This window comes from Mytilus edulis, chromosome 3 (genome assembly GCF_963676685.1).
Source record: "Mytilus edulis chromosome 3, xbMytEdul2.2, whole genome shotgun sequence".
Taxonomy (NCBI): domain Eukaryota; kingdom Metazoa; phylum Mollusca; class Bivalvia; order Mytilida; family Mytilidae; genus Mytilus; species Mytilus edulis.
The window spans coordinates 5,168,484-5,195,593 of NC_092346.1; the positions used below are offsets into that span (position 1 = coordinate 5,168,484).

Genomic DNA, 27,110 nt, shown 5'->3' on the forward strand with positions numbered 1-27,110 from the left:
TTACTCATTATAAGAGAAATTAAAATTATAAAAAATCTTTTTTTTTCAAGTAGTCACTGAACCACGAAAATGAGGTCAAGGACAATGGACTTGTGACAGATGGAAACTTCGTAACATGAGGCATCTATATACAAAGTATGAAGCATCCAGATCTTCCACCTTCTTAAATAATTTTTTTATGAAGTTAGCCGACGCCGCCATCAGATCACTGTCCCAATGTTGAGCTTTCTGCAACTTTTAGGCTCAACAAAAAGGACAAGAAAGCGTTTTGTTGTTTCTCATATTTTTAGTCGTGGCTTGTAAAGGTGAACTAGTGTTTTTTCATATTGTTGAAGGTCGTACATTGACCTTTAATTGCTTATATCTACATCATTTGGAACTCTGGTGGAGAGTAGTTTTATTGGTAATCATACCAAATCTCCTTATATTCTTATAAAATGTCACACATCCCAAACTTAGGTCAATAGTGGAACTGAAATCCTACCTTTCCTGAAACCATTGCAAAAAGTGTGGGTTCTTTTGTTCTGCTTAAACTGTCCACGCCTCTGTACCAGGTTAGTGACATGTTGAATGAACAACTGACGACAGAGGTAAAGTGCTGATAAAACCTCACCTTGTCCACACCTCTGTACCAGGTTAGTGACATGTTGAATGAACAACTGATGACAGAGGACAAGTGCTGATAAAACCTCACCTTGTCCACACCTCTGTACCAGGTTAGTGACATGTTGAATGAACAACTGATGACAGAGGACAAGTGCTGATAAAACCTCACCTTGTCCACACCTCTGTACCAGGTTAGTGACATGTTGAATGGACAACTGATGACAGAGGACAAGTGCTGATAAAACCTCACCTTGTCCACACCTCTGTACCAGGTTAGTGACATGTTGAATGAACAACTGATGACAGAGGACAAGTGCTGATAAAACCTCACATTGTCCACACTAAAAAGAACGACTGATGATTAGGGCTCTAGCAACTTTTAGGATTAATAGTAACAACAATTGATACAAGTTTATTTTTATTTTATAACACTGTTGTCATGTTATTGGTGTACAGACAACCAGATAATTTTATATCAAATCTTCTCACAGTATGATAATATACTCTATTTGCAGCATGCCAAAAGTACACAGTACTCTAATAGTATACTTTATTTGCAGCAAGTCCTAAGAAACAATAATGATGACTTGATAGGGACAAACTGAATGGATTTCTAAAAATCTTTAATTCAATGTGTTGATATATAATGAAATAAATATCCATTTTACTGGCTACAATGTTAATTCTGAGGGAAAACTTGATATACTGCATCTGTAAAATATATCTAAATAGAATCACATTTGATGTGGTTCATTTAAAGATTGTGTAGTTCTTTGGTCTGTCTTTAACATGTACAATATAAACACAAAATACTGTCGTAAAAAATAAAATATTCCAGATTAAAAACACCCCAGTTAAAATACCATCACAGTTCCCCCTACTTCTATCCCCAAGTGAGCTTAAATTTGTTTCTCTTAATTTCTTTGGATAATACTTTGTTTTCAAGATTTATTCTGAGGTGTGTACTTAGATTTCATTTATTTTTGCAAGTACCAATGTTTAAGGATGAGGCATCAATTGTTGCTTGTTTAGCATCAAGTATGTTAGGTGGAGGAAAAATTGTCAGCAAATTCTTCAAACTACATGTACAGATCTTAATTAAATTTGTAATGGACTCCCTTAAACACAGGACCAAAGGTATCCAAATAATAATAAATACAAAGTACACAAGTCTCACATGTAATACTGGTTCATCACAAGGCACAAACTTAGTGAACAAGAGAATTACTTCAGACTGCAAAACTATATTTTTTCTTCTTTGCTGACAACTTATTTTTCTTCTTTGCTGACAACTTATAACAGTGGGGACCATTTCATTGTATCAACATGAAATCTATACAAGCATTTCATTCAGAATGAACTGAACAAATCATGATAAAAAAAGACATCCTGTCTGGTCGTTAAAAACTTTTGCGAGACAATGTGTACAAAAATGGTCCCTGATCTTTTTTTGTTTGTTAATTCAGTACAATTACATCAGGTTGAAAAATTAAATAAGTATATCAGCCAGCTATTTACCGAATACATTTAAAACTTTATCAGATTGTCATCTTTAGCCCCATTGTAAGCAGCAATATATAAATATAAATTCTCAAACAGAAACAACTCTTAATTCTCATATAAACTTTTGACCTTTGAATTCTAATGATCACATAAATGAGAGATTCAACTCTGTTCTATTGATATAAAAATTTGTTCAAAATTCTATGCAGAATCTTAAAGTACAGTGCAACAATCATTCATATATTGAACTATCAAGGGTCTACAAGCTGTAGCTAAGACGAATTAAAATAATTTGAGACTATTAACTTCTGTCCCCTCAAAAGATTTATTTAAAAGATCACATGTACATGTAAGTACCACACTTACAACCCTGTAACACATAACTGACAGAACAATGTAAATAGCTCATACATACACACAAAATTCATGATATAAAAAAAGTTATGACGATTATGCACAATGATTCATGTATGACAACAATGAACATATACAAAATAATTGTTTAATGTACTTTGATCTCAAACAAACTAACAGGATAAACAAATGAATAAAAAAATGCCTTGGTCTGGTGGAATTGGTTCCATGATTTGGTTCCATGATTTGACGGAATAACAACACTAAATGATATGACTGGTTAAAAGTAGTACGGTTCACTCTGTAAGAATCCTTGTGAAACGGATTTTTGTGTCTGTGGTGGCGGTGCGGGTTTCTTGTAAAATCTGTCATAATAATTATCAGCATCATGTCCATTTGAATATCCTGTTAATCTGTCATCTTCTGGTGCTGGAGGAGGTGGTCTACAAAGACAGGGAACCAGAATTAGTTACCTAAATAAACAAACATTATTAATAGATCAAACACAAATTTGGTATTCCAATTCTGATTATTTGAACTACAATTTTATTTCAATTTGAACTAAAGCTTGCCATGTCAAAATAATGTACAGCTTAAATTATAATTGTCAATTACATTTGAAATAATTCAGTTAATTTTTCAGAAATCTTACTTTTAATCAAAACTTGGCATTTATTTGGTAAATATTTTTTCATAATGCAAGTTAACATTTAATCTTTATCAATGTTTGTGCTAATACCAAACACTCACATAACCAACCATTTTACTTTGAATTCTAAAACTAAGTGCACTAGTCACCAAATACATGTAAAATATGTGACAATATCTTTCCCACACTATACATCATAACATTCAATGAATAATCACTCAATTTCATATAATCAATAACCATCCAAAATAATTTTGATCATTAGTCCTGTCATGCCATCATTATTATTATTTTTGACACCTAGATAATACAAAAACTGTGGACTGTCAATCTCAAATAATTTTATTCCAACAATTTGGTGAGCTATAAGCTCAGATGCAGCTGAGTGCATTACAACTTTATTTTACTAAAACATTCTTGCAGCAATAGATATATATATTTATCTTTTTTTCAATAAAATATCAAAATTAAGAAATGTGATTTTTTTTTTATATATGTTACTGAAATAAATAAAAAAGTTGAGGATGTCATGCCTAGAAAGATAGTTCAAAGCAAAGTAATGAAAAAAGAATCCAATCCTTTAAAACCAGATTAACAGTTCTTAATACCAGTTTAAAGAGTTAAAAAGATAACATCAGTGCCCTTGTTCTAATGCTAATAGTACAGATTATAAAATCAAGCAAAAAGGTAATAATAAAAAAGAATACTTACTTACCTTCTGTTGTAGTACTCGGGTGGGGGACGGGCAGCGGCACCACGGTCACTGTAGTATGGGTCTCTTGCTGGGGGTCGTTCATACCTGTCATACTCACTACGGCGAGCATCGTAACTTCCATAGCCACCACCACCACCGCCATATCTGTCTCTATAGTCGTCCATTGGTGGTGGACGTCTGTCATAAGAATCATACCCTCTGCTGATAGGCATCCTGTCTCTTGATCCACCCCCGTATCTGTCGTAAGAATCTCTGCCACCACCACCACCACCGCCGCCATAAGGTGGTGGCCGTCTGTATGGATCACCATATCCACCCCCACCACCACCTCCGCCATATCTGTCTCCTCCTCTACCACCACCACGACCACGAGACATTTTTCTATAAATAAAATTTATCACTTTACATACTATTATCTTTTAAGATTCAAAGATATCAAAGGCACGCAAATTATTTTTTCCTCTGCTGGACCTCGCTATTGAAAAATACCAAAATTGTGTCAATCCTATGCCAAATTTGGTGGAAATAACCTTCAGACCACTTTTCAAGAATTTTGGAACAGTCATATTTTTTTTATTGAGCATTACAAGTTTGTCTTGGATTAATACCAAATAAACTGTCATGTTATTTTATAATGGTATGCCACAATTTTAAGTGGTATCAGCCACTATTATGAAGTAACTGGCCATTATGCATCAATTATTTTTTTTTATTGATAACATTGAAACATCCTATTTTTCTAAAACAATCAGCACAACTTGTGTCTTTTATGAATGGGATACTCATTTTCATTTATTTCTGATACTGATTATTTGGAATAAGCATTGTGAATTTACTGATTCCAGTTGTACAGTATACTAAAGCAAGCAAATTTTGAGCTATTTCTAACTGATACCATTTTCATATCATAAATGGCGATCATGCTTAAAAATATCCAAATATTCAGTAAACAGAAAGTAGATGAGCAATGGATGAGAAAATGCATGATGGTAATGAATTATATCTTAACAGGGGAGATAACAACGATATCTTGGCTGGGGAGATAACAACAGATATCTTACCCTCCTCCACCTCTGCCACCTCCTCCTCCTCTTGAAGACTTTCCTGTTGATTTCTAGAAAATAAATATTCAAATCTAAATAAATTGATTTTACAACATGAAACAAATGATATCAGGAAGAAATAAAGTTTTTAGGTGTTTTTTTATCTACAATTACTTGAGTAAAACATGTACTAATAAACGTATATTATTCTTAGTATTAAAGTGATTAATTTCACTGCATGATATCAGGGAGAAACTATGTTCTTTTTGTCTACAATTATTTTTCACTGCTAAATACTTGAGTAAAACATATTAAGTGCATCATAAGCCTATTTGGCTGGCTGATTTTTTTTATTTTAAAACATGTAGTTATTTGTATATTCAGGTTACACTATAATAAATAATCCTTCTTCTTCCTCTTCTTTAATAAAATGTGTTTTATTTACTATTAAACATAAAATATATTATTCTTATTATTAAAGTGATCAAAATATAATATCTTTGCCATCAAAAATCATTTTGTTGGAACAAAATTATATCAAGTTGGAATATACCTCCACTCTCATTCTGCTGCCTTTTACGGATGCTCCATCCAGTTCCTGAATAGCTTTTTCTGCCTCATCTGAACTTGCCATATGCTGAAATACAATTGTTCATGTTTACTAATTGATAACTTATTATTAATCAAAGTTTATATCTAACCATATGTTGAAATAATAACTAAGAAATGACCAATTCAACAAATACAACTTCTATATAAGTCACTTGAAATTAACTACAGGTTTACATAAAAATCCACATGTAAAGTTACATATAACGTGCAGAATTCCCAGATAGACTATGAAAAATTCCAATGGTCTTAACAAACATTATACTAAATCTCTGACAAGATATTATTTACAAAACAATTAGAAAATTTCAATGTAGTTATCCCTAAAGCCTTTCTGCTCTTTTGATTTACTTTTCACGCTTGTGCTGCTCTGCAATTTAAATGTTAATGAACAGATGATCAAACCTTGGAATTTTTGTTTGTTTTTATTAGAATTATTTGGTATTCAGCATAAAAAATATATGAATCTCATAAATGTTCTGTAGCAAAAATTCCTCAACTTAATTTACACTGCTTCCATGACAAGTTTGTTTAACGGATGAGTCTGTGGGCTTTTACATTTGTCTCTCTATGCACCATTTTTGGTTGATATGTGCTATAGGCACAGGGCGTGCATCCTTCCAGATCACTGCTGAATTTGTAATTTTAAAGGAAATTTTGCTGTTTTGTTGTGATCTTTTGACAATGGTGCACTTATACAGGTACAATTGAACTCCTTGTAAATTTTTGGTTTTTTAAGTCTTGAAAAAATGATGCAGTATGTTGAAGGAGAAACGTAGAAATTGTTGATAAAACGGTAGATATACATGTATATAAAAGGGAAGAGTCTGACAACGAACTTACCACAAATCCATAGTTTTTCAATACATCACATTCAGTAGGGATGAGTCCGACAACAAACTTACCACAAATCCATAGTTTTTCAATACATCACATTCAGTAACTTTTCCATACTTTTCAAACATCATCTGTATATCTTCCCTCGCCGTAGACTGGCTCAGGTTTCCCACAAATATCTTCACCATTTTCCAGCTAAAAAAATAGAATTGGACCATGAGTATTTGGCATGTTTAAGTATTTGAAACCATTGTCCACCGTTGTGAACATTTACCAAAATATTTTAGAACTGCAATTTTTAAATAACTGCTTTGTTATTACATGTATTAGTATATATACTTCTTGATTTTACTTACATGTGATCTGACTAATTCATGTATATACAATGTAGTAGCTAATTGAAAGAACTTTTGTTTTGAATTTTCACTTTTATCAAAAGCTCTCAAATATTACAATTTTGTGTATTTAATCAGGGTTGGATTTACAAAAATTAATACACACTTTTTAATTTTGAATTTAAGACCAGAAGTAAACCTTTTTTCATGTGCAAGATTTGTAAAATTTTGTCAGAACAGGATACATTGCATTTTTCTTTAAATCCTGAAACAAGGTCTTCATATTACAAGTTCTACCCGTAAGAATGTAAATCATTAAAAACAATTTACACATATATCAATATGTGTCTGTCACAACACTCATCATTATACATTTACTTACTCTTACAGATGTGTTCCTGTGAATAAAATGAAGGAATTAAGGATAATGACACAAACTTTATTGTTAAATGGACTGCATCTAGAACTTCAAATTCTAAATTAAAGTTTCTAAAGTTCTTAGGATTCATTTTGTCCATCAAAACTGTCAAGTCTTAAAAATTAAAAATTGCTGCATTTGAAATGTTTTTTTCGTTGTTGTTAAAATGATTAATAACTGTAAAACAAATTTAGCCTTGTGCATGATGTGCAATCAAGAATTTGTAAATCTTAACAATCTTCGAACAATTTCGGAAAAGCAATTTTTATTCTAAATCCAATAAATTGCATTAAAATAGAATTTTCAGTAAAATCTAAAAATGTTAATAAATCCCAAGTCATTTATATCTCTGCCAAATGTTTTGCAGTACTCTGATTATTAAAAATTAGTTATTGAAAACAAAAATTTGAAGTTCTATCTAGACAGTTTTACAAATTAAACAAGCCTTTTGCATTTTCCAGGAAATATAAGCTAATATAATGAAGCTGATTAGCCTACAGGATCAAGTATATAATTCATCTGTCAAAAAAGTCTTTTGTAATTGTTTAGAATGATGAAATTTTAAAGACAATTGTGACTTGTTATACATTTTTATTATTTCTTGGTATAGCTAAAACTGGTACACAGTTAAAGCTTCCAATAATATATCATAAATCAGAATGACAGCATGCATAACATGACATACATTCAATGTTTAGCACAAGTCTGACATAAAAGTGTTCAAAAGTTCAAATTTTTGAAGATTTCTTGACAGATAGAAATACAAATGTAGCATCATTCATCCAGATGGTTTGTAGGACCTAAAATAGACCAAAATCAAAAGAAATGAATTACCATTGCATCTGTACTATGTTGGTGCAGCAAATTCATCATCTAATTAAATTTAAATAACTGTTGGCACTCATAATGGTGTAACACTGGGCTACATCATGCTCAGAAGATATAAAACGCATAAATGGTGGTCCCATATGACAGCCAGTCACCAAATGAAAACTTTCGACAAATCAAGAAACGAATTTATGGGCAAAACTGCTGGAAAAATTTTCATTATCGCTTCGCACATGTGCTGGACGACAGGAAGAGCCAGGAAATCATTAAATCGGTTTTTATTCATAACAAATGTGATACCACTGAAGGTGTGATCGAAAACGGGAGATTTAGGCAAAATAATATCGGATCGTGTTTCTTTGTCTGAACAGGTCCCAGTGTTGCCCAAAGCATTTAGAACAAAGCGATAACTGCTTCTGCAATTTGTCGAATATTTCTTTATTACAACAGTGAAACATATTTCGTGCAATCATAACGAGATAAATAAACTGTCCAATAGTGTAAAACAAAAATAATGAAAGTTCATGTATGACTCATTGGCCGAGACGAATAAAAATGGACGCCGGGCATAAATGAGAGAGGCGGCAAGGCTACTACAACTGATATCGACACAATACAATATACATTACGGTAATATCGAAAGCTTAACGATGCTTCTTGCTTCGGTAACTTCGGACGGTCCTCCTGTTTATCAAAGGCGTTCGTTTTCGGCTTGATCTCGTCGCATGTGTTTTTTGCAGTAATGGCGGCGGCAGGAATAGCTTGGTATTGGATAAAGGACAGATTTTGTTTAATTAATTGTATGTTAATTAGCTAGATCAATGTATTAAAGTATTTTAAAAGGTCTTATCAAAATACATAGAATTTTTTGATGACTTGTCAAAATGAAGTTTTTATCATGCTTTTTTCAAAAATATATTAAAAACTATGGGTCACCGGACTTTTTTTCACGCTACAGTTGTGCAAAATTGGCAAAATTGACAGATTTTGCATGGAAATCAAAGTTTGTGTGATAAAAAGAAAACGTTCTTTTAGAACTTAAAGATAAAATTTGAGAAGATTGCTCTTATAACATGCTTTCAGAAAAGAAAAAGAAAAAATGGGGGTCATCGAACTTGTTTTTTTGCTACATATAAAAATAGGTAAATTCATAACACTTTTTTATTTTCGCCGTTTCAGAATCTAATGTATCCTGGGTAATATTTTCAAAAGCGTACACCAAAGCGTTTTGATTGGTTTAAAACGTTATAAACAATGGAAATTTAACCAATGACGTGACGTTATTTTTACTTTGGGGTACGAACAATGAAATTACCCATGATGCTTTAGATTCTGAAACGGCCAATTACTTTATCTGAGTTATCTCCCCTTATTTGGCAAAAATGAAAAAATCTAATCAAACACTAACAAGGTGTTTTGGGGAAATTACAGCTGTAGTTATGATAAAATTTATGCGGCATACATTGTTGTTACCAATTACACAATTTTCTATATTGATTTCAAAAGTCGTTTACATTTTAAAAAAAAATACATACAACGCTCAATATTTGCACATTTCATCGAATATCTAGACCAAATTTATCTGCTTCTTCAAAATCCAAGATGTAGGAAGAATCATGAAAAAGAATTGTGATGGAGATGTAATATGAGTTTATTTAACAGAGGCGGATTTAGGGGGGGGGGGACATTTGGTTGCTAGCCTTATATAGGGAATCATTGATGCGTGACAGGAACGGGCCCCCTCTTAGGTCAGTCAGTGGGCCCCCACTTATATAAATTTCTGGATCCGCCACTGTTTAATACACTCCACGTTTAAATAACTGATTTTAAATGGCTAGTACGAGGGAGATAATTTGAAATAGATACTAATATACTAATGATGATATTTACATGCGACATACATTGTTGTTACCAATTACCAAAGTAGGGTACACACAAATTATTTGGATACAGTAAAGTATTTTGTGTAAAATTCATTAAAAACGAACGAACGAACGATAAATAAACGCATCTAAATAAATCTAACATATTTTAGAAAGTTACTTTAAATTGATGACCTTTTCAAACAGTGTTCATTATGTTTATTCTGCTGAATTTTCTTTAATCGTCCATATAAGAATAGATCATACTGTTGTTTTTATGCCCCACCTACGATAGTAGAGGGGCATTATGTTTTCTGGTCTGTGGCTCCGTTCGTCCATTTGTGCGTCCGTTCGTCCGTCTGTGCGTCCGTTCAGGTTAAAGTTTTTGGTCAAGGTAGTTTTTGATGAAGCTGAAGTCCAATCAACTTGAAACTTAGTAGACTTGTTGCTCATGATATAATCTTTTTAATTTTGAAGCCAAATTAGACTTTTGACCCCAATTTCACGGTCCACTAAACATAGAAAATGATAGTGGGATTTTTAGGTTAAAGTTTTTGGTCAAGGTAGTTTTTGATAAAATTGAAGTCCAATCAACTTGAAACTTAGTACATATGTTCCCTATAGTATAATCTTTCTAATTTTAATACCAAATTAGATTATTACCCAATTTTTACGGTCCATGGAACATGGAAAAGGATAGTGCGAGTGGGGCATCCGTGTACTTTGGACACATTCTTGTTTTCCTTTCTGTTGAAGCATTTGATTGAAGGATTTCATTTTGGGTTAATGCCTTCCTATCTACAAGATCTCAGTGCGTGGTAGTGAATGGGATAAGGTCCAAAACATCGACAGTCCTATCAGGGGTACCACAAGTTCAAAGGACAGTTCTTGGTCCAATCCTATTTCTAGTACAGATCAATGATCGACATAGCAGAAGATGTAACATCAGAAATAAGACTGTTCACAGATGACTGTGTATGCTATAAAGAAATAACAAATGACTGTAGTAAAGAACTTCAGAAAAATATAAATACCCTTGGTGACTGCATGGGCGACACATTGGGGTATAAGATTCCAACTAGTTAAATTCAACAAGATGACATTAAGTCGAAAGATGAAAATAACACCATTTAAATACACGTTATAATATAAAAGATACGGTACTCGAAGTTTTAACAGCTTTTAAATATCAAGGAGTTAACATCACAAATAACCTACATTTGGGAAAGCACAGAGATGAGATATGCAACAAATCTTATAGGACATTAGGTTTATTAAAAAGAAACTTATCAGCATGCCCACTGGAAGTTAAACTCCAGGCATATAAAGGACTGATACGACTTGTCCTAGAATATGCAAGCACTGCCAGGGACCCACATCAAATACATCTTCAAGACCAACTGGAAAATGTACATGCAGAAAAGAGCGACTAAGTTCATTACATCTAACTACAACTACGAACCAGGAAGTATGACTTCAATTTTAGACCAACTACAATTACCACCATTAAAATACCGCAGAAGACAAAACAGACTAATTCTGTTCTGTAAAAGTATACATGCGCAAGCAAACTTACCATCTGACCAACTGAGAAAAAAAATCAAGTATAAAAAAGAAGATGTGGTATGATTGCAAATGAGACAATTGTCCACAAGAGACCAAAATGACACAGACATTAACAACTATAGGTTACCGTACTGACTTCAACAGAGCCCATACCACATAGTCAGCTATAAAAGGCCCCGAAATGACATAAAACAAATGTAAAACAATTCAAGATAGAAAAATAACGGCCTCATTTAAATAAAAAAATGAACGAAAAACAAATATGTAACACATAAACAAACGACAACCACTGAATTGCAGGCTACAGACTTGGGGCAGGCACATACCTAAATTATGTGGCGGGTTTAACAAGGACAACAAAGAACATGCATAGTTTCATACCAAATACGACTAAAGACTGTCCAGAACCTACTACCACCGGATATTTTCACAAAAATTCAAACAGTACAAGAACCTTAAGTAAATTGAGACCCCCATTATAAACAGTTCTTGAACCGCCACTGATACATAGCTGTGAGGAATAGAGATCAATAAAGCGGCAACAAAAAAATAGACTGATAAACGATCTTTATAAAAGGGCCGTTTCCGCCATTTATTTCATTGGGACTGTCAACGTTCATTTGTTCCACCTAACAGAAGTTCCAATTGAAACTTTGTTTTAAACATTGTCATAATATCTAATCCTGTTGGAATAACTATTATATACCATTTATTCCATTTGGAACAATTACTTTAATATTTATTCCTATTTAAAGCAGCTTTTTGAGCTTATCTTATATTATGAAGGAACTTCTATTCCGTAACAGACTAAGCGTGCGGTGACCTTTCATTTTTATTATATTTTAAAACATATATCGATATAAACTACGTTTTGGCGAAGAATGAACAATTTCTATTATTTTAAAATTATACCACTTATACATGATATACCAGTAGAGAGTATACCACCTTAATTAATGTTGGGGGATTATAATGTTTAAATACATGTAACTTATATAATTAAGGAGGGAAATAACATACAAACCATTTTTATAGTATAAATAAGATAAAAGATGTTCTGCCAAAATTTAAATGTTTCTTTTCTTAACTAGTAAAAAATATGTCTAATTTATTTAATTACACATTAAGATTTGAAATGAACCAGAAAATAAAGCTTTGTGAATTAATTATATTTCAAAATAAAATCTGTGCTTTATTCATATGTTTTCTTTAACAAGATATATTTGTTTACATCCAACCAATCATGAGCCGTCTATCATAACCAGTTCGGGTCAAAGTACAAGATGGCTCCAAAAAAGCATGGTTTCGGAAAAAGAAAACGAAAATCAAAACAGAGTGGCTCAAATGGCGTTAAAAAGGGCAAATTCGCCAATAACACTAACCAGCTCCCAACAGGAAAACCTGAACAGTATGGAATTATTTGTTAGAATTGGGAAGAATAAATGAATGAATAAATAAATATAAAATTTAATTAATTTTTATCCCCCCCCCCCCTTTTTTACGATAGTACAGGGGCATAATGTTCTTCTTCTTTAGTTACAGAAAACCATCAACATACTGATGTTTACTTTCCGGCGCTTGCCTGGTAAAATTTTTCAAATTTATGTATTTATAAAATAGTTTAACATAGATGTATTCCATATTTTTGTATATATTTCATTATTATTACTGCCTTCTCCTCATTCCGGTGTATCCCTGATTCCGGTGTAATGTTAAATTGCGGGTTTTTGTTGAACTAAAAGCGCGTGCAAGGGTCAGGGGTTACAGGTTACAGACAACTGGTGCATCGCTGTCATCAAGAAATGTAAATACGTCAAACAGTCTTCATTACAGGTAAATATATATATATTAGCGCATGATAGTATGATTTCCATAATTCCCAAATTCATGCATATGCCATAAAATTTCAAGCCATCTAAAAATATTGAATAATCATCCCAAATCGATTTATTGTTATTGATTTCTCGTCTGCCATTTGCAAGGCGTCCCAAACAACAGTCACGTGATGATACAGCCTCGATATGACTCTGAAAAATCTATGGAAAGCCTGATTAACAAAAATGAACACTTTTACAGTTTATTTTAGAAAAAAGTTATTAATCTCGTTTTTATGTTTATGAAACTATTTATGTTGATTGAATTTAATAAAAATTAATAAATATGAATATGAAGAACATATTACTGTGATTAAAGGACAAAATGCTTGCACAATAATTATTAAAAGAAATGTGCTTTATAATTAATTGAAGGTATAAATAAGGGGGGGATGAAAATATTTTTTTCAAACTGAATTTAAGATTTTACTGATCTTTTGTAAATGTTTATGACTATTCATTTTTATTACAGATATTTTTACAATGAAGAAAAAGCAGTATGATCCAAATGCTTTGAAATTTGCCTATGATGCTGTACAAAATGGAATGTCTGTTTACAAAGCTGCAAAAAACTATGGTATTCCAGAAAGCACGCTTAGAGATAGGACACTTGGTTTGGTTTCTGTGGATGGGAGATGCTCCAATTACCTTTTTGATGAGTCTACAGAGAAAAAAATGGTGGACCACATTGCACATATGGCCAGCATTGGTTATGGTTATTCAAGAATAGATGTCATTTATCTAGCAACTGATTTAGCTGTGTTTATGGGCAAGAGAAAACCTCAAGAGGATATATTGAGCAACAAATGGTATTACTCTTTTATGAAAAGATGGCCAAATCTAACTATTAGTAAACCACAGAAATTATCCATGCAGAGAGCTAGATGTGCATCAAAGGAGACACTATCTAACTATTACAAAGAGTTGGGCACTATTATGACCAAAAACAATCTGCATGAACAGCCACACAAAATATTTAATATGGATGAGAGTGCTCTACAAACTGAACATAGCCCAGGTAAAATTGTTCATGACATTGTTGTTAAGCCCCAGTCTGTCACATCGCCAAGATCTGCAAATGTCACTATAATTAGTGCTGGCAATGCAATTGGAAATGCTGTTCCACCTTATTATGTATTTCCGGGTGTTAAATTTGACAGGGCTCTACTTCTTGATGGGACTCCACCTGGTTCTGATGGCCAATGCAGTAAATCTGGATGGTCTAACAGTGAAATATTCAAAATGTACCTGGAAAAGCATTTTCTCAAGTATGTATCACATGATGTCTCTGGCACTCCTCTTCTTATATTGTTTGATGGCCACCGCTCACATGTGAGCTTAACTTTGCAAGATTGGGCTGAATCAAAGAACATCATTCTTTTCATACTTCCACCACACTGTAGCCACATTTTACAGCCATTAGATATAGGGTGTTTTGGACCATTAAAGGCTTGTGACAACCGGGAGGCACAGTTGTTTATGAGAAAAAATCCAGGATGTAAAATTACAAGGTATAACATAGGACAAATGTCTTGTTCTCCCTACCAGAAAGGTCTATCTGCACAGAACTTGATATCATCTTTTAGGAAAAGTGGGATATATCCTTTTAACCCAAAAGCTGTTGACACCAGCGAACTTGCTCCAGCTACAATTTACCCCACAGCTACATCAGATGAAGCAAGTACAATGAATAATACACAAATTTCACAAGAAGATGACAACACTTCCTCTCAGCAATTTAACAAAGCTGCCACTCTGACGATACAACAATTCGAAGCTTCATCATCAGCCCAAAAGGAACAAGATATCTCATCAGATCAAGATGAATCAAATAGTCAACCTTTGCTTACTCTAGTTCCTCCTGAAAGCAGGTACTCTGATGACATTCAAATATATACCGCAGAACCAATAATTGAATTGAACACATTAAACATCTCTTCGAATATAACCACATGTACAGTAAACAGTTCTCCATCCGGATTCCTGCTAAAAAGAAATGTTGTTTCAGTTGAAAAGACAGAAAAGAAAAGGAAACACTTCACAATCACAGGAAATTTAGGAAAAAAGAAAAACATGGATCATCTGAATCAGTCAAAAAAGAAAGGAACTTTTAAACCACCCTATAAAAAAGCAGAGCCTAAGACAGTTGAAAAGGAAACTAGAAATCAAAACAAAGCAGGAAAAGATACCAAAAAGAGGGCACCTGTAAAAAGAAAAAGTTCAACTGTGATGGAAAAAATTGAAAAAAAAATTAAATTATCAGAGGATGATGTTAATGCAGGTCTTGGTACATCTGGTTTAAACAAGGATAAAGGAGGACCAATATGTCTTGAGAATTCATTTAGTGACAGTGATGAAACCGATGATGACGACGGTGAAACTTGCTGTGTTTGTAATAAGAAATCTCCCTCAGAGATCAGACAACTAGCAGGAATTGTGTTTGTCAAATGGGCACAATGTGACAATGATAACTGCCGTCACTGGACACATCTCCAATTCTGTAGTGATGTTAGAGTCTTGCGGAGAGGGGATACTTTCTTTTGTCCACACTGTAAAGAACAGTAAACTGTCCAATATACAGAACACTATTCCAAAAACTGTTATTCTGATTAAAAAAAAAACAACAAACAATAGATTTAGAACTGTTTAATATTAATGTAATTTTTCTATTTATTCAGTTAAAGTAGATTTTCAAAAAGTGAAACTTTGTGAAATATTTTTTTCCCACTATTGACATCAAAATAGAATTATTAAAATAATTTCCACAAAAGAGTGAAAGTAAAACAAAAATTTGAATGAGAAATTTTTTTTTTTTTTTTAAATTTAGAAAAAAAATCTTGCATATATTGGACTTTTCAACATTTTTCATCTTGTCAAAAATAATTTGTGTATTTGTCCTAAATAAAATCGTGTTTTGCTGATCTGTACTTCTTTACTAGAATATTAGCGTTATTTGATGCACAAAATAAGGTGCATTAGTGTTCCAAGTTGTCCTCCATACTATATTTTACCTTTGCACCGGAAAGAGGTTAATAGCAAAAACAATGATGGGTGGTGATCACCGATTTTCAATCATTTATTAAACTGATAAAACTTGACAAATGGGTAACATATTATGCATCATCGAAGAGCTAAATAACTGAATTTTATTTATTTCAATCATATTTGTTCCGTTTAGTTCGAAAAATGCGTTTGGAATAATGATTAACATTTTGACCACCGGAATGGGGTTAACCCAGTATATATTATTAATTTTTACATTTTTTTTTTTGTCTTTAGATATTTTCGTTTTTATTTATTTTTTTTGTCGTTTTTTCTCTCTGGTCTATGCGTATGTTCGTTCGTCCGTGCGTCATTCCACAGGAGTTTGAAATCTTATCAATAAGGGGGTAAAAATATACCAAAGTTGACTATCACAGTAGAGCTTCTCTCGAAGAGAGAAGTTTTTGATCAAGGTAGTTTTCAATGAAGTTGAAGTCTATCAACTTGAAATTTAGTACGCTATGGGTACAAGTTAAATCGGCACCTAGGCTAAAGAAAAAGTCAAATCGACACTTATTCAAAGTGAAATCGGCATCTGATAATAATTAATGTAATATTAATAATTATAATATAAACATTTATTTATATGTATAAACTTAATTTCCAATTATGTTTAACAAAATTTATGTGGGATTTATTTTATCGGTATCCGGTCGTTCCGGCCCCAAACCGATCCGGCCCAAAGTCGATCCGGCCCAAGTCGATCCGGCCCACGTCGATCCGTCCCCAAGTCGATCCGGCCCCATAATAAAATATGAATAAACTATATTCACTATATGGAGGAATTTGTGACAAATTTGAACAGTATAAACGGAATTTGCAAAAAGTGTCAATGATGGATGACAACAAAATTATGTCATCATTATGGTATTAAGAGTATGAATTAAACCACCTGAATTGATAACATAACTAATTTGATAAATTGAATAAACATATGCATACATTGATGGGAATAGTTCCTGTGGTATATTAAATAACAAACAGTTTAATTCATTTAAAACAAAAGTTTCATTATTGATTTCTATTCTAATGAAGTCATTTGTATATTTTCGGAATAGTCTTAATTTTTTACAATGTAGCAGTAAATGATTTAGGGTTTCATTTTCCGAGTTACAGAAAAAGCATATCGGAAAAACATTACTATGATTTCGTCTTTTTTTATTATCTTTAGTAAGAAGAGCATTATGCATATGCACAACTCTGTAAATAAAATCTTGCTGGTAATTGTTTAACCAAATCATTAGTCTAGAATTGGTTTGTTTATTCAACAATTGTCTGATGATTGTGAACTAAGGTAATGCCACTCGTAATCACTTAATTCAATCAAATCCTGATTAATTAAAGTTACGTAATCAACAAGTTCTTTGTAGTTTGGTCTTTTCGTTTGGTGTATATAATAATAATTAATTGTATTTTTCAGGTAACACCAGAGGCTTCTATATCACTTGTTTTTTTCTTTATAATATCGAATACAGTCAATATATTTTTCTTAACGTTGACAATATTTTAAAAAGTTGTGTGTAGATTAAAAAAAAAAAACAACAACAAGTTATATGAGTATCCAATATTCTGTATCTGTAGATATAATTCATTTTATTATGTTTCCAAACTTCAGTAATCAATAATTTATTTTGAAAGTGAAAGTAACATTTACTAAACGCATTCTGTCTTCTCTTTTATAGAAAGGATTCGGCATATAGATCTAATATATATCTTTATTTTTATTCCTTATAAATATAATTTTTATTGGGGCCTGATCGACCTTACATATGGGCCGGATTGACGTGGGGCCGGATCGACGTGGGACGGATCGACGTGGGGCCGGATCGACCCGAAAGCATTTTATCAATTGATGTTTTTTCTTCAAAAACTTAAATAAATAAACAATGAAGCCATTACCCAATCTGTTATTAAATCATGAGAAAATTAGAACCAATAAACAGTCAGGGGTACTACTTGATACACTTATAAAAACGAGCTTACAAAATTATTCAACAAATAACAAAATAAGAGTGTGAATTTGAACAAGAGTGATAAAATAAAGTCACTTGGACAAATTCCTGTTTTGGTCAACATGGTTAAGGGTCATAAAAATAAAGGTTACCAGAAACTAGCTGACAGGAAAAAAAATAGAAAGCAAACATTTTGAAACTTTGATAGACTATGATCCACTTTTAAAACAAATTAACATCATAGATATCCTTTGTTTGAAGCGTTTACAATTTGGTACATGTATAATTAACCAACTGGCCAGTCTCTGGCATCTAACAAAGGAGTAGGTCCGGTAAGGACCGATTTTGGCCTCAAATTTCAGGTTCATCTGACGAAAGACTTTGACCACTTTTTAAACACTTAAGTGTCTATTTTATTTGAATTAATTAGTTTATGTGGAAGATTTTTAACCGGATTTTTGTGACAAAAATGTCGGTTATTGATTTGGGGATGTACGGCGGGCGGCCGGGCGGGCGGGCGGCAATCAAATGTTGTCCGTGCATTAACTCATGAACTGTTCAACCAAAGCTTTTAAAATTTTAATATGTTATTACTGACAACTATACAAAGGTCAAGTTCAATAATGGCGATTTTGACTTTTACCGTTCAGGAGTTATGGTTCTTGAAAGGCGGCAATCAAATGTTGTCCATGCATTAACTCATGAACCGTTCAACCAAAGATTTTAAAATTTTAATATGTTATTACTGACAACTATACGGAGGTCAAGTTCAATAATGGCGATTTTAACTTTTACCGTTCAGGAGTTATGGTTCTTGAAAGATTGAAAAATGGAGTTTTCAGTCGTGTCCGTGCATTTACTCATGAACTGTTCTACCAAAGCTTCCCAAATTTTAATATGTTGTTACTGATGACAGAATGGAGGTCAAGTTCAATAATGACGATTTTGACTTTTACCGTTCAGGAGTTATGGTTCTTGAAAGATTGAAAAATGGAGTTTCCAGTCGTGTCCGTGCATTTATGCATGAACTGTTCTACCAAAGCTTCCGAAATTTTAATATGCTGTTACTGATGACAAAATGGAGGTCAAGTTCAATAATGACGATTTTGACTTTTACCGTTCAGGAGTTATGGTTCTTGAAAGATTGAAAAATGGTGTTTCCCGTTGTGTCCGTGCATTTTCTCATGATCCATTCAACCAAAGCTTTTGAAATTTTAATATGTTGTTACTGATGACAAAATAGAGGTCAAGTTCCATAATGACGATTTTGACTTTTACTGTTCAGGAGTTATGGTTCTTGAAAGATCGTAAAATTGCGTTTCCATTCACGTTGTTGCATTTACTCATGAACCATTCAATCTAAGCTTTTCAAATATTATTATTTCAAAATGTTGATACTGATGACAAAAAGGAGGTCAAATTTGATATTGATGATTTTCACTTTCACCATTCATCAGTAATGGTTCTTGTGATATTGCCAGGACACAAATAAATGTAAATAAATCCGGTTTGCTGTCGTTGTGACAGCCTCTTGTAACAGATTTAGTCATTAAAAACCATCCGATTCAAGCTCAAATATGAAAAATCGACCAAATATGCCGAAAAATGTCATTTTTCAGCTGGTTTTTGGTAAAAATGAAAGTGGCCGCATCTGTGTTCATCCTCAACCTTTATATATGTTATGTATTATCATCAAATACAACTTACGTTTTAATATTAAGGATGAACACGAATGCGGCCACTTTCGTTTTACACGAAAACCGTCTAAAATTTAACTAAAATGCTAGAATTATGAAGATTTAAGTAATTTAGCATGCCTTAATGGTGCTAGTACAGGATAAATTTGCATTATATTGTCAAAAACAGCCCATATTTGTGTAGCAGAAGCATTCTACTGTCTAATGAATAACTAAAAGTTTACATTTTAACAATTTTGTAAAACTGCTATATTTTGGGGCCAAAAAGGGGTCTTACTGAACCTACACCTTTGCAAATTGAAAATTTCATAGCAAACAAGCCTTCAAAAGGGTTTAGTAACTTTAATTTATATTTTATTTTCAGGTCAATTATAGAGAAAAAAGACTATCCCAGTCAGGTTAGTATTCTTTTTCCTTTTTCTTCATTTTGTAAAAATGCTAGGCATAAATTATAGCAATTATTCATATAGAAAGGTGAGCCAGTCACTTACAGGGGATGTGAACTTATTAAAAAAAGGACTTTAATATGAGGGGAAATATTACAGCATGCATGTACATGTACAAGATGCAAATGAATACTTAAAAACCAACAAGCTGTGGTAAGTAAATTTTCTTGACATCTGATTTGAAGATGGTGGCTGTCAATTTATCAGCTAGTAAAGTTTCTAAAAAAGGTTGCTATAAAACAAAAGTCATTTCCAGAAGTTTTCTTGTAACTTAAAAATAAATAAATTAGCATTTATTTTATTGCTCATTTGGGGCTCAAATCCCGTATGAGATTATAACCTTACACAGGGCTTTCCATTGAAATTGAAGTAGAAGGCTCAATTAAAATTATAGGCGGCTATAACATGCGGTCGGCGAAGCCGGACGCCCACCAGCCTTACGACAGGGGGTCTGGGGGCCGCTCTAGGCCCTCTGGCATAAATAGAGCAAAATCCTGCATTATCACAATCTCCTGGCACCTAATTTAATCTTTCAAATGACCATTTTTATGTATGAAATTAAAGAAAGAAAGAAAAAAAACTCAAAGAAATTTCATTTTTTGTTATGTTAGTTTTTTATTTTCATTACCTTATGCTTAAAATTCATTTACTTTTAAAGGAGTTTTATTTAAATTATCATCTGGTTTGTTAGAAATCTTGATCGATTTATTTTGCATAACTACGTGCATTTATAAACAAATGACCCCCCTTGTCTCTCTAAAGACTGTTACACGTATTTAAATCATACAATTATTTCTCAAGCATTGTCTGACAGAAAATTGATATATCCTCTGATTTTCTCTTTTTTTGTAAACTGTTCAATAAGTCGGACACATAAATCAGGAAATGTTATTTATTTGAGGTCGAGTCGACAATATTCTACTTTCGTTTTTGGCCTTGATTCTCTGAACACCATGTGGGCTTTGAAAAATGAACTTCATAAGATACTGTTTTCCAGATTCTGAACAATATGATCTACTACACTTTCTTTAATTTGACTAATATTATTCCATAACATAAGATTGTCATCCTATCTGATTGTCTTCGCGTTTTAAAAGCCAAAAAAAGCCAACGAGTTAATGACCATCGGAACATTCTATTGTTATCGTTCAATGACCACTGGAACGTCTCTCTTGTTATCTTTGAAAAGAAACTATGCATTCTGACTTTAAATAGACAACAAATCAGTGACCTGAATTCATGTGAACTATATTTAGCCCAAGGTAAACACTGACTTTTCATCCTTGTTTATCGTGACCGCGACTTTGCGATAATATACGTCTTTGGCTGCCTGTAAACATTTGAAAAAGATATTTTATTCTTTTTGAATTTATATTTTTGTCAGTGAAGTAGCCGGCACCTGAAGCCACTGTAAGCTACCGGCTTCAATGGAAAGCCCTGCTTACAGCATTGATTTATATAACCTTTGTGATCTTTATGTAAATAATGATGTAACTTTCTTTCAGTCAGAGGATAGTTCTTCAGAAGAGGAAGTTAACCCATACCAAGAATTAGTGTCATCAATAAAACAACAGTCAGGTATTTATCAAGCAATCCTTATAAGTGAAGCTTGGAAACAGGATATGTTCTTCAACCAAACAGGGTATTTATGTTGTTAATTTAGGAAACAAAGGAACCCCAAAGGTTGATTCATACTTTCTCTCCTGGCAGTAAAACATGTAGGTCAGTTGGTAGCAAGAAATTCTTTCCCCCTATTAAACGTACTATTGATCTCCTTTAGCAGTCAGAATTTTAGGCCCTTTATTCTGGTTGTCCCACCATACAGAAGTTCAAAATACAAGATTTGCACATTTTAGGATTCCTTGTTAATTTCCGAGCATTGTTTCAATAATCTTAACACCTTATTGCAGTGTTTATGTGAATTGTAAATTGAATTGCTCTATATATGCAATCATGATTGCTAAATAAACGCCCTACAGGGTCTTGTCATTAACTCTTATAGAAATGAAAAGACTGATTATTGTTATATAAACATATCTGTGTTCTAATCTGAATAATTACTTATTAATTAGTTTTGTAAATATATATAAATTATTTCAAAGTAGTTTTTCTTACATGTACATGTAATCCTTAAATTCTTTATACTAGTTATATATAGTTGAAAAAATATTTTTTTATCTGAGTTGTAAGAATAATTCTTTCTCAGATGTATACACTTGTACTTTTGTACATGTATGTATCATAAGACTCTCAAACAAGTAAACTAATTATTTATAAATAAAAATAGGTTTATATAATACATGTATATATGTATTGCATTTGTGTTCGATTACTGAATCCTCTTTAAAATTCAGGCCAGTATCTTATATTACCCAGTATTGCCCAGTATTACCCAGTAAAACCCAGTAAAACCCGGGTTTTCCCAGTATTTCCCACTGGGCTGGGCAATACTCATAAAACCCGGGTTTTTGCCAACCCTGTACAGAACCTTTCTGTTGTATTAATAAATGTTAATAGTTAAAATTTGTGTTCTCTTCCTGTATATCCATGAAATAACTGCCACTTGGATTTAAACAAATATCAATCAATCAAAGGTTAGTAAGTTACCTCAAACTTACTAGATTTATCTCCAATCAAAGGTTAATAAGTTACCTCAAACTTACTAGATTTATCTCCAATTTTACATGGAGTATTAAAAAAACCTTCAGCTTCACATGTTTTTTTAGGGGCGACATGGTTTTCTGCTTTCAAGAGTTATCTTCATTTTTACCATTGAATATTGCGCCATTGTCCATGATTGTCATTGTTTATATTTTGTTAGCATTTGTATATCTTTTTTTTTTTTTTTATAGATAGTGATAAAAGTGAGGTAGAAAGTGACAGTGATGACTTAGAAGACAGCAATGATGATGTAGACAATGATAGTGAAGATGAAGATAGCGTGGATGGTAGCGATGACAATTTAGATGAAAAGGAGAACATAGAGACATCAAACAAATTAGATGATGCTAAACATGCTGTGTCAGAGAATGAGTCTGACAACTCTGAGACATCTGACAAGTCCGAGGTGGAAGACAGCGAGGAAGAAATAGATGAATCAGAGACAGAACAAGATGATGAAGACTTAGATGCACAAAATTTAGGTTTGTTAACCAGCTTTATTGAAATTAGATGTATAGTGACTTTTTTGTCATTCATTGTCAATGACTGCAGTTTATGAAACTTGCTCAGAATATTTTGTAAATAGACAATGAATTGTTTCTTCTTAAATTTGTTAAATGTAAATTTGAGAATTATGAGTAATTTTGGTGGATTTTTACGACAGCAAAGTTGCAGTGGTATTCAGTGCAAGTTACTTTGAAATATTATAGATTGTGATCTCTGAAAAAGTAATGGACCAAACAGGGCTCACACTACTTCAGAATTATAGGGAGAAGTGACTTCTCTTTTAGAAACTGATAGGGAGAAGTGGTGAGATTTGAAAGAGAAGTGCTCATTCGTGTGCTGCGCTACAATGTTTGGAATTTACAATTGTATAAAGGGTCATATGTAAATAATGTTCTTTTTATATTCTTCAATTCATATCTGAGTATACAATTAAAGTAACATTTCAAATTGAAAGTTGTTTAAGTTTTACTAAGGTTCTTGTGAGAAACTACCAACTAAATATCTAGCACTAAAAAAATATTTTTTTTAATATAAAAAATGTAAAGAAATTATAATATATCAATTACAATTTAATTAAAAACTGTCTTGTGTATGAAATTCAGTGTTTCTCATAAAAAATATAAAAGTTATTAAGCTGGGCCATAATATATTGATATTAGTATAATACTCTCAGAGTTAAGCAACTTTAATCAATAGAAACAATCCATAAAAAATATAGGGAATTAAATACACCCATCAATTAGATGTAACCAAAAGTCTCTTAATGCGTGTGGAATGCGTAATTTTTCCCTTTGGGATCAATATTCTTCTGTCAGATGTTCCATCCGTGCGTCTGTAGTAATTATTGTAAAAGTACAGATTTCAGCCATAGCTGGTCCGGTTCAGATCCGTAGTTTAGAAATCGGTCAATGGCGGACGAATGCAAGAAAATTATAAAAAATAACTGATGTTTGACAAGTTATTTGGAAAGGAACATGACGTTTTTAATGCAATAAATGGATTAAACATTTACTGGAGGCAACTTTTATCACGTTTAAATGAAGTAACAAACTTATTTTGCCGCCGAGATTTAGTTTGATGTACGTTTTCGAGTAACAAGCACCTTGTGGAAATGCACGAAGACGAAGTGATAAAAAGTTGTATTTTTATCAAATAACCTGCTTCACACTGTGAAGACAATGCTTCAACCTCTTTTCTAAAGATAATGAATTGTTTATGTCTGAATTTCTTTAATAATCAAAAAAAAATTTATGTTTCATCAACTTGGGAAAAATTGAAAATGTCCAATGACGGAAGCAACTGAAAGCGAGTATCGTCAAGAAGAGGGCGACTTTTTTTCGCTTTTGGGGGTCAGGGAAAGCGAAGTGACGGTTGGGAAAGCAACATCTTTGCCCAAGTCGCCTGGTAGCGTGAGCCCTGCCATATAATGTTCAGTTTTACAATAGAAAAGTGTTATTTAGCAATATTTGTATGTTAAAAGGTTGCAATTTTAAGAAATGAAAATAATTGTTGGGGTTTAGGGTTATAGGTTAGCAAGACAGCAACCTAAATAACAAAAAGGAAAAGCGATAGTGGAACAATGTATTTATGTTTCACAGTAAAAACTTTCTGACTTTCATCTTTTTTAGTGAGTACATATTGCAGTGAAAAGAATATTGACATGAATTTGTTTCTTTTTGTCTTTTATACTGATAAAATTTTGAATTTATTTACAGATCCATTTCTGGAGCATTTTGAAAAGGAGATATCTGAGGAGGATGTGACCAAGTTAAGCCAATCACAGTGGACAAAATCAGAAATGAAAGTAAGTTAAGCCAATCACAGTGGACAAAATCAGAAATGAAAGTAAGTTCAGCCAATCACAGTGGACAAAAACAGAATTGAAAGTAAGTTGGGCCATTCACAATTCAATATATCAGATTATTTGAAATTAAAAGTATTAAAGATGGCTACAGATTGCCATCATATATATTATTAATTCCCTATCTATGCATTGGTAATAAACAAATTAAAAATTAACAGATGTTCCATTAAAATGGATGCAGGATTGAAAGGAGGGAGGTTTTTGGTGATTTGCCTGGTCACGGCACCAATGTAGATTATTGCGTTGCGTTGTGTATTTGATCGTAAGCTAACTAAGGCGTTAAAGATAGAACTACATCTGCCATTATACGTTTCTATTCAATACAACATAAAGTATCACAATTACGTGACGTCACAAAGATAGTGGCCGTACCGCAAAAAGGTACGTTAAAATTAGCGCAATTCTTTACAATGGTTGTACCTCCATTTAAGGTTTGCAAAATTACACAAATAAAATATGTTAGTAGTATGGGGATTGAAAAAGTACTTCATCCCTTTCAACCACCATTTAATTGAAACAGCCCTAATGTAAGTATTTTCTCAAGTTGTTTTCTGTCTCTGATTAAAAGAATTTAAAATATCTGCTTAGAATGTCAAGTAAAACTGATAAGTTATGAAAAATGACAAAACATTACAATATTGTGTGTTTACAGATTCCCCACCTAGGTAAATGTACAGTCAGAACTATTAAAGGACATCCACAGAAACCAGACAACTCGACTGACCTAAAGAAAATGCATGTAAGTTTTTACCTTTCAGAACATATACTTAGATTTCCTTAATAAAACATTTTATAAATAGCAAATGACTGAAAATAAATGGTATTGCAAATAATAATTTTCAAAGTATTTGGATAATTGTTAACTCACATATTTTTCAAGAAATAAAGCATATTTTACAATTTGGGAACTAAGCATGCTAATCTTGTACTTCAGTTTGAAGTCACTGGATTACCTACAGGAATATCAGATGTAGAAATTCAGTGAAACCTACAATTGTTTAATATTGTTGAAACTTGTTATTAAGAGTACATCTTAAAAAATATGTGTGTTTTGATGAATTTCATATTTTGTTTTTAGGTAAAACAGAGTTTATGCAATGAAGTCAAGACAACTAATATTAAACACGGTTCAGAAAAAGGTACATAATGACATTTAAGCAAGTGTTTGTCTAAAAGTCACATGCTTATCATCTTCTGTGTATGTTCGTGAATTCCAAATTTTATGAACCCCCCCTTGTTGTTTTTGTAGTATTTTAGCCTATTGTTTGGGATGCAGTGAGATTAATTCCTGGTCTGATAAAATTAATGTCTTGACCATTGATATTAGCTGCTTTTCTGCTTAACATACAGCATTTGGGATTAAGAGACATTGAATCAAAATAATATGTCAAGGTAGGACAACATGTCTTTCTGTTGACTGTTGTATTTGTAATTTTGTTTGTCTTTTGTAAAGTTTTGTATCCTCTAAAATCATTGGACAAACTTAAAAAATCAAACTTGGCAGGTATCATGGATGGAAGGTTTATTACAAAACACCCTCTTATATTTGTTCAGATAGGCCAATTTAAAAACAAAATCTTTTCTAAAACTACTTTTGATGATTTGGAACCCTCTTTAAATACCATTTTACTGTTGATCGTATGACATACATTGCAGCCTTTGTGGCACAAAGTTTTTTTTTTTTTTTTTTTTTTTTTTAATTTTATGGAAAATATCATTTTTAACCGGATTTTTGTGACAAA

The 27,110-nt window shown here is 32.5% G+C and overlaps 2 protein-coding genes across 6 annotated transcripts in view; one reads left to right on the forward strand and one right to left on the reverse strand.

Annotated features, from left to right (window-relative positions):
* Positions 1–1,011: 1,011 nt before the first annotated feature.
* Positions 1,012–8,671, reverse strand: LOC139515668 (uncharacterized). 5 transcript variants are annotated; one of them, XM_071305308.1, is made up of 7 exons: positions 8,527–8,656; positions 7,034–7,049; positions 6,385–6,511; positions 5,424–5,507; positions 4,889–4,941; positions 3,828–4,208; positions 1,012–2,906 (listed from the first exon to the last, which is right to left on the reverse strand). In XM_071305308.1, the coding sequence occupies exons 3-7, from the start codon at positions 6,502–6,504 to the stop codon at positions 2,744–2,746; spliced, it is 801 nt and encodes a 266-aa protein (XP_071161409.1). In that variant the 5' UTR covers positions 6,505–6,511; positions 7,034–7,049; positions 8,527–8,656; the 3' UTR covers positions 1,012–2,743. The 5 variants fall into 5 exon arrangements, with proteins under 5 accessions (XP_071161409.1, XP_071161406.1, XP_071161410.1 ...); XM_071305305.1 differs by lacking the exon at positions 7,034–7,049 and adding an exon at positions 7,904–7,942 and having other exon boundaries at positions 8,527–8,644; XM_071305309.1 differs by lacking the exon at positions 7,034–7,049 and adding an exon at positions 7,904–7,942 and having other exon boundaries at positions 3,824–4,208; positions 8,527–8,644.
* A 3,898-nt stretch (positions 8,672–12,569) lies between these two features.
* The window catches only part of LOC139515670 (U3 small nucleolar RNA-associated protein 25 homolog), a 28,242-nt gene continuing 13,701 nt past the window's right edge, over positions 12,570–27,110 (forward strand). The window contains exons 1-7 of the mRNA XM_071305310.1: positions 12,570–12,733; positions 20,255–20,288; positions 21,842–21,914; positions 23,189–23,479; positions 25,220–25,308; positions 26,021–26,107; positions 26,447–26,507. Of these exons, the coding sequence (XP_071161411.1) occupies positions 12,609–12,733; positions 20,255–20,288; positions 21,842–21,914; positions 23,189–23,479; positions 25,220–25,308; positions 26,021–26,107; positions 26,447–26,507 (760 nt within the window). The 5' untranslated portion in view covers positions 12,570–12,608. The remainder of the gene's footprint in view (positions 12,734–20,254; positions 20,289–21,841; positions 21,915–23,188; positions 23,480–25,219; positions 25,309–26,020; positions 26,108–26,446; positions 26,508–27,110) is intronic.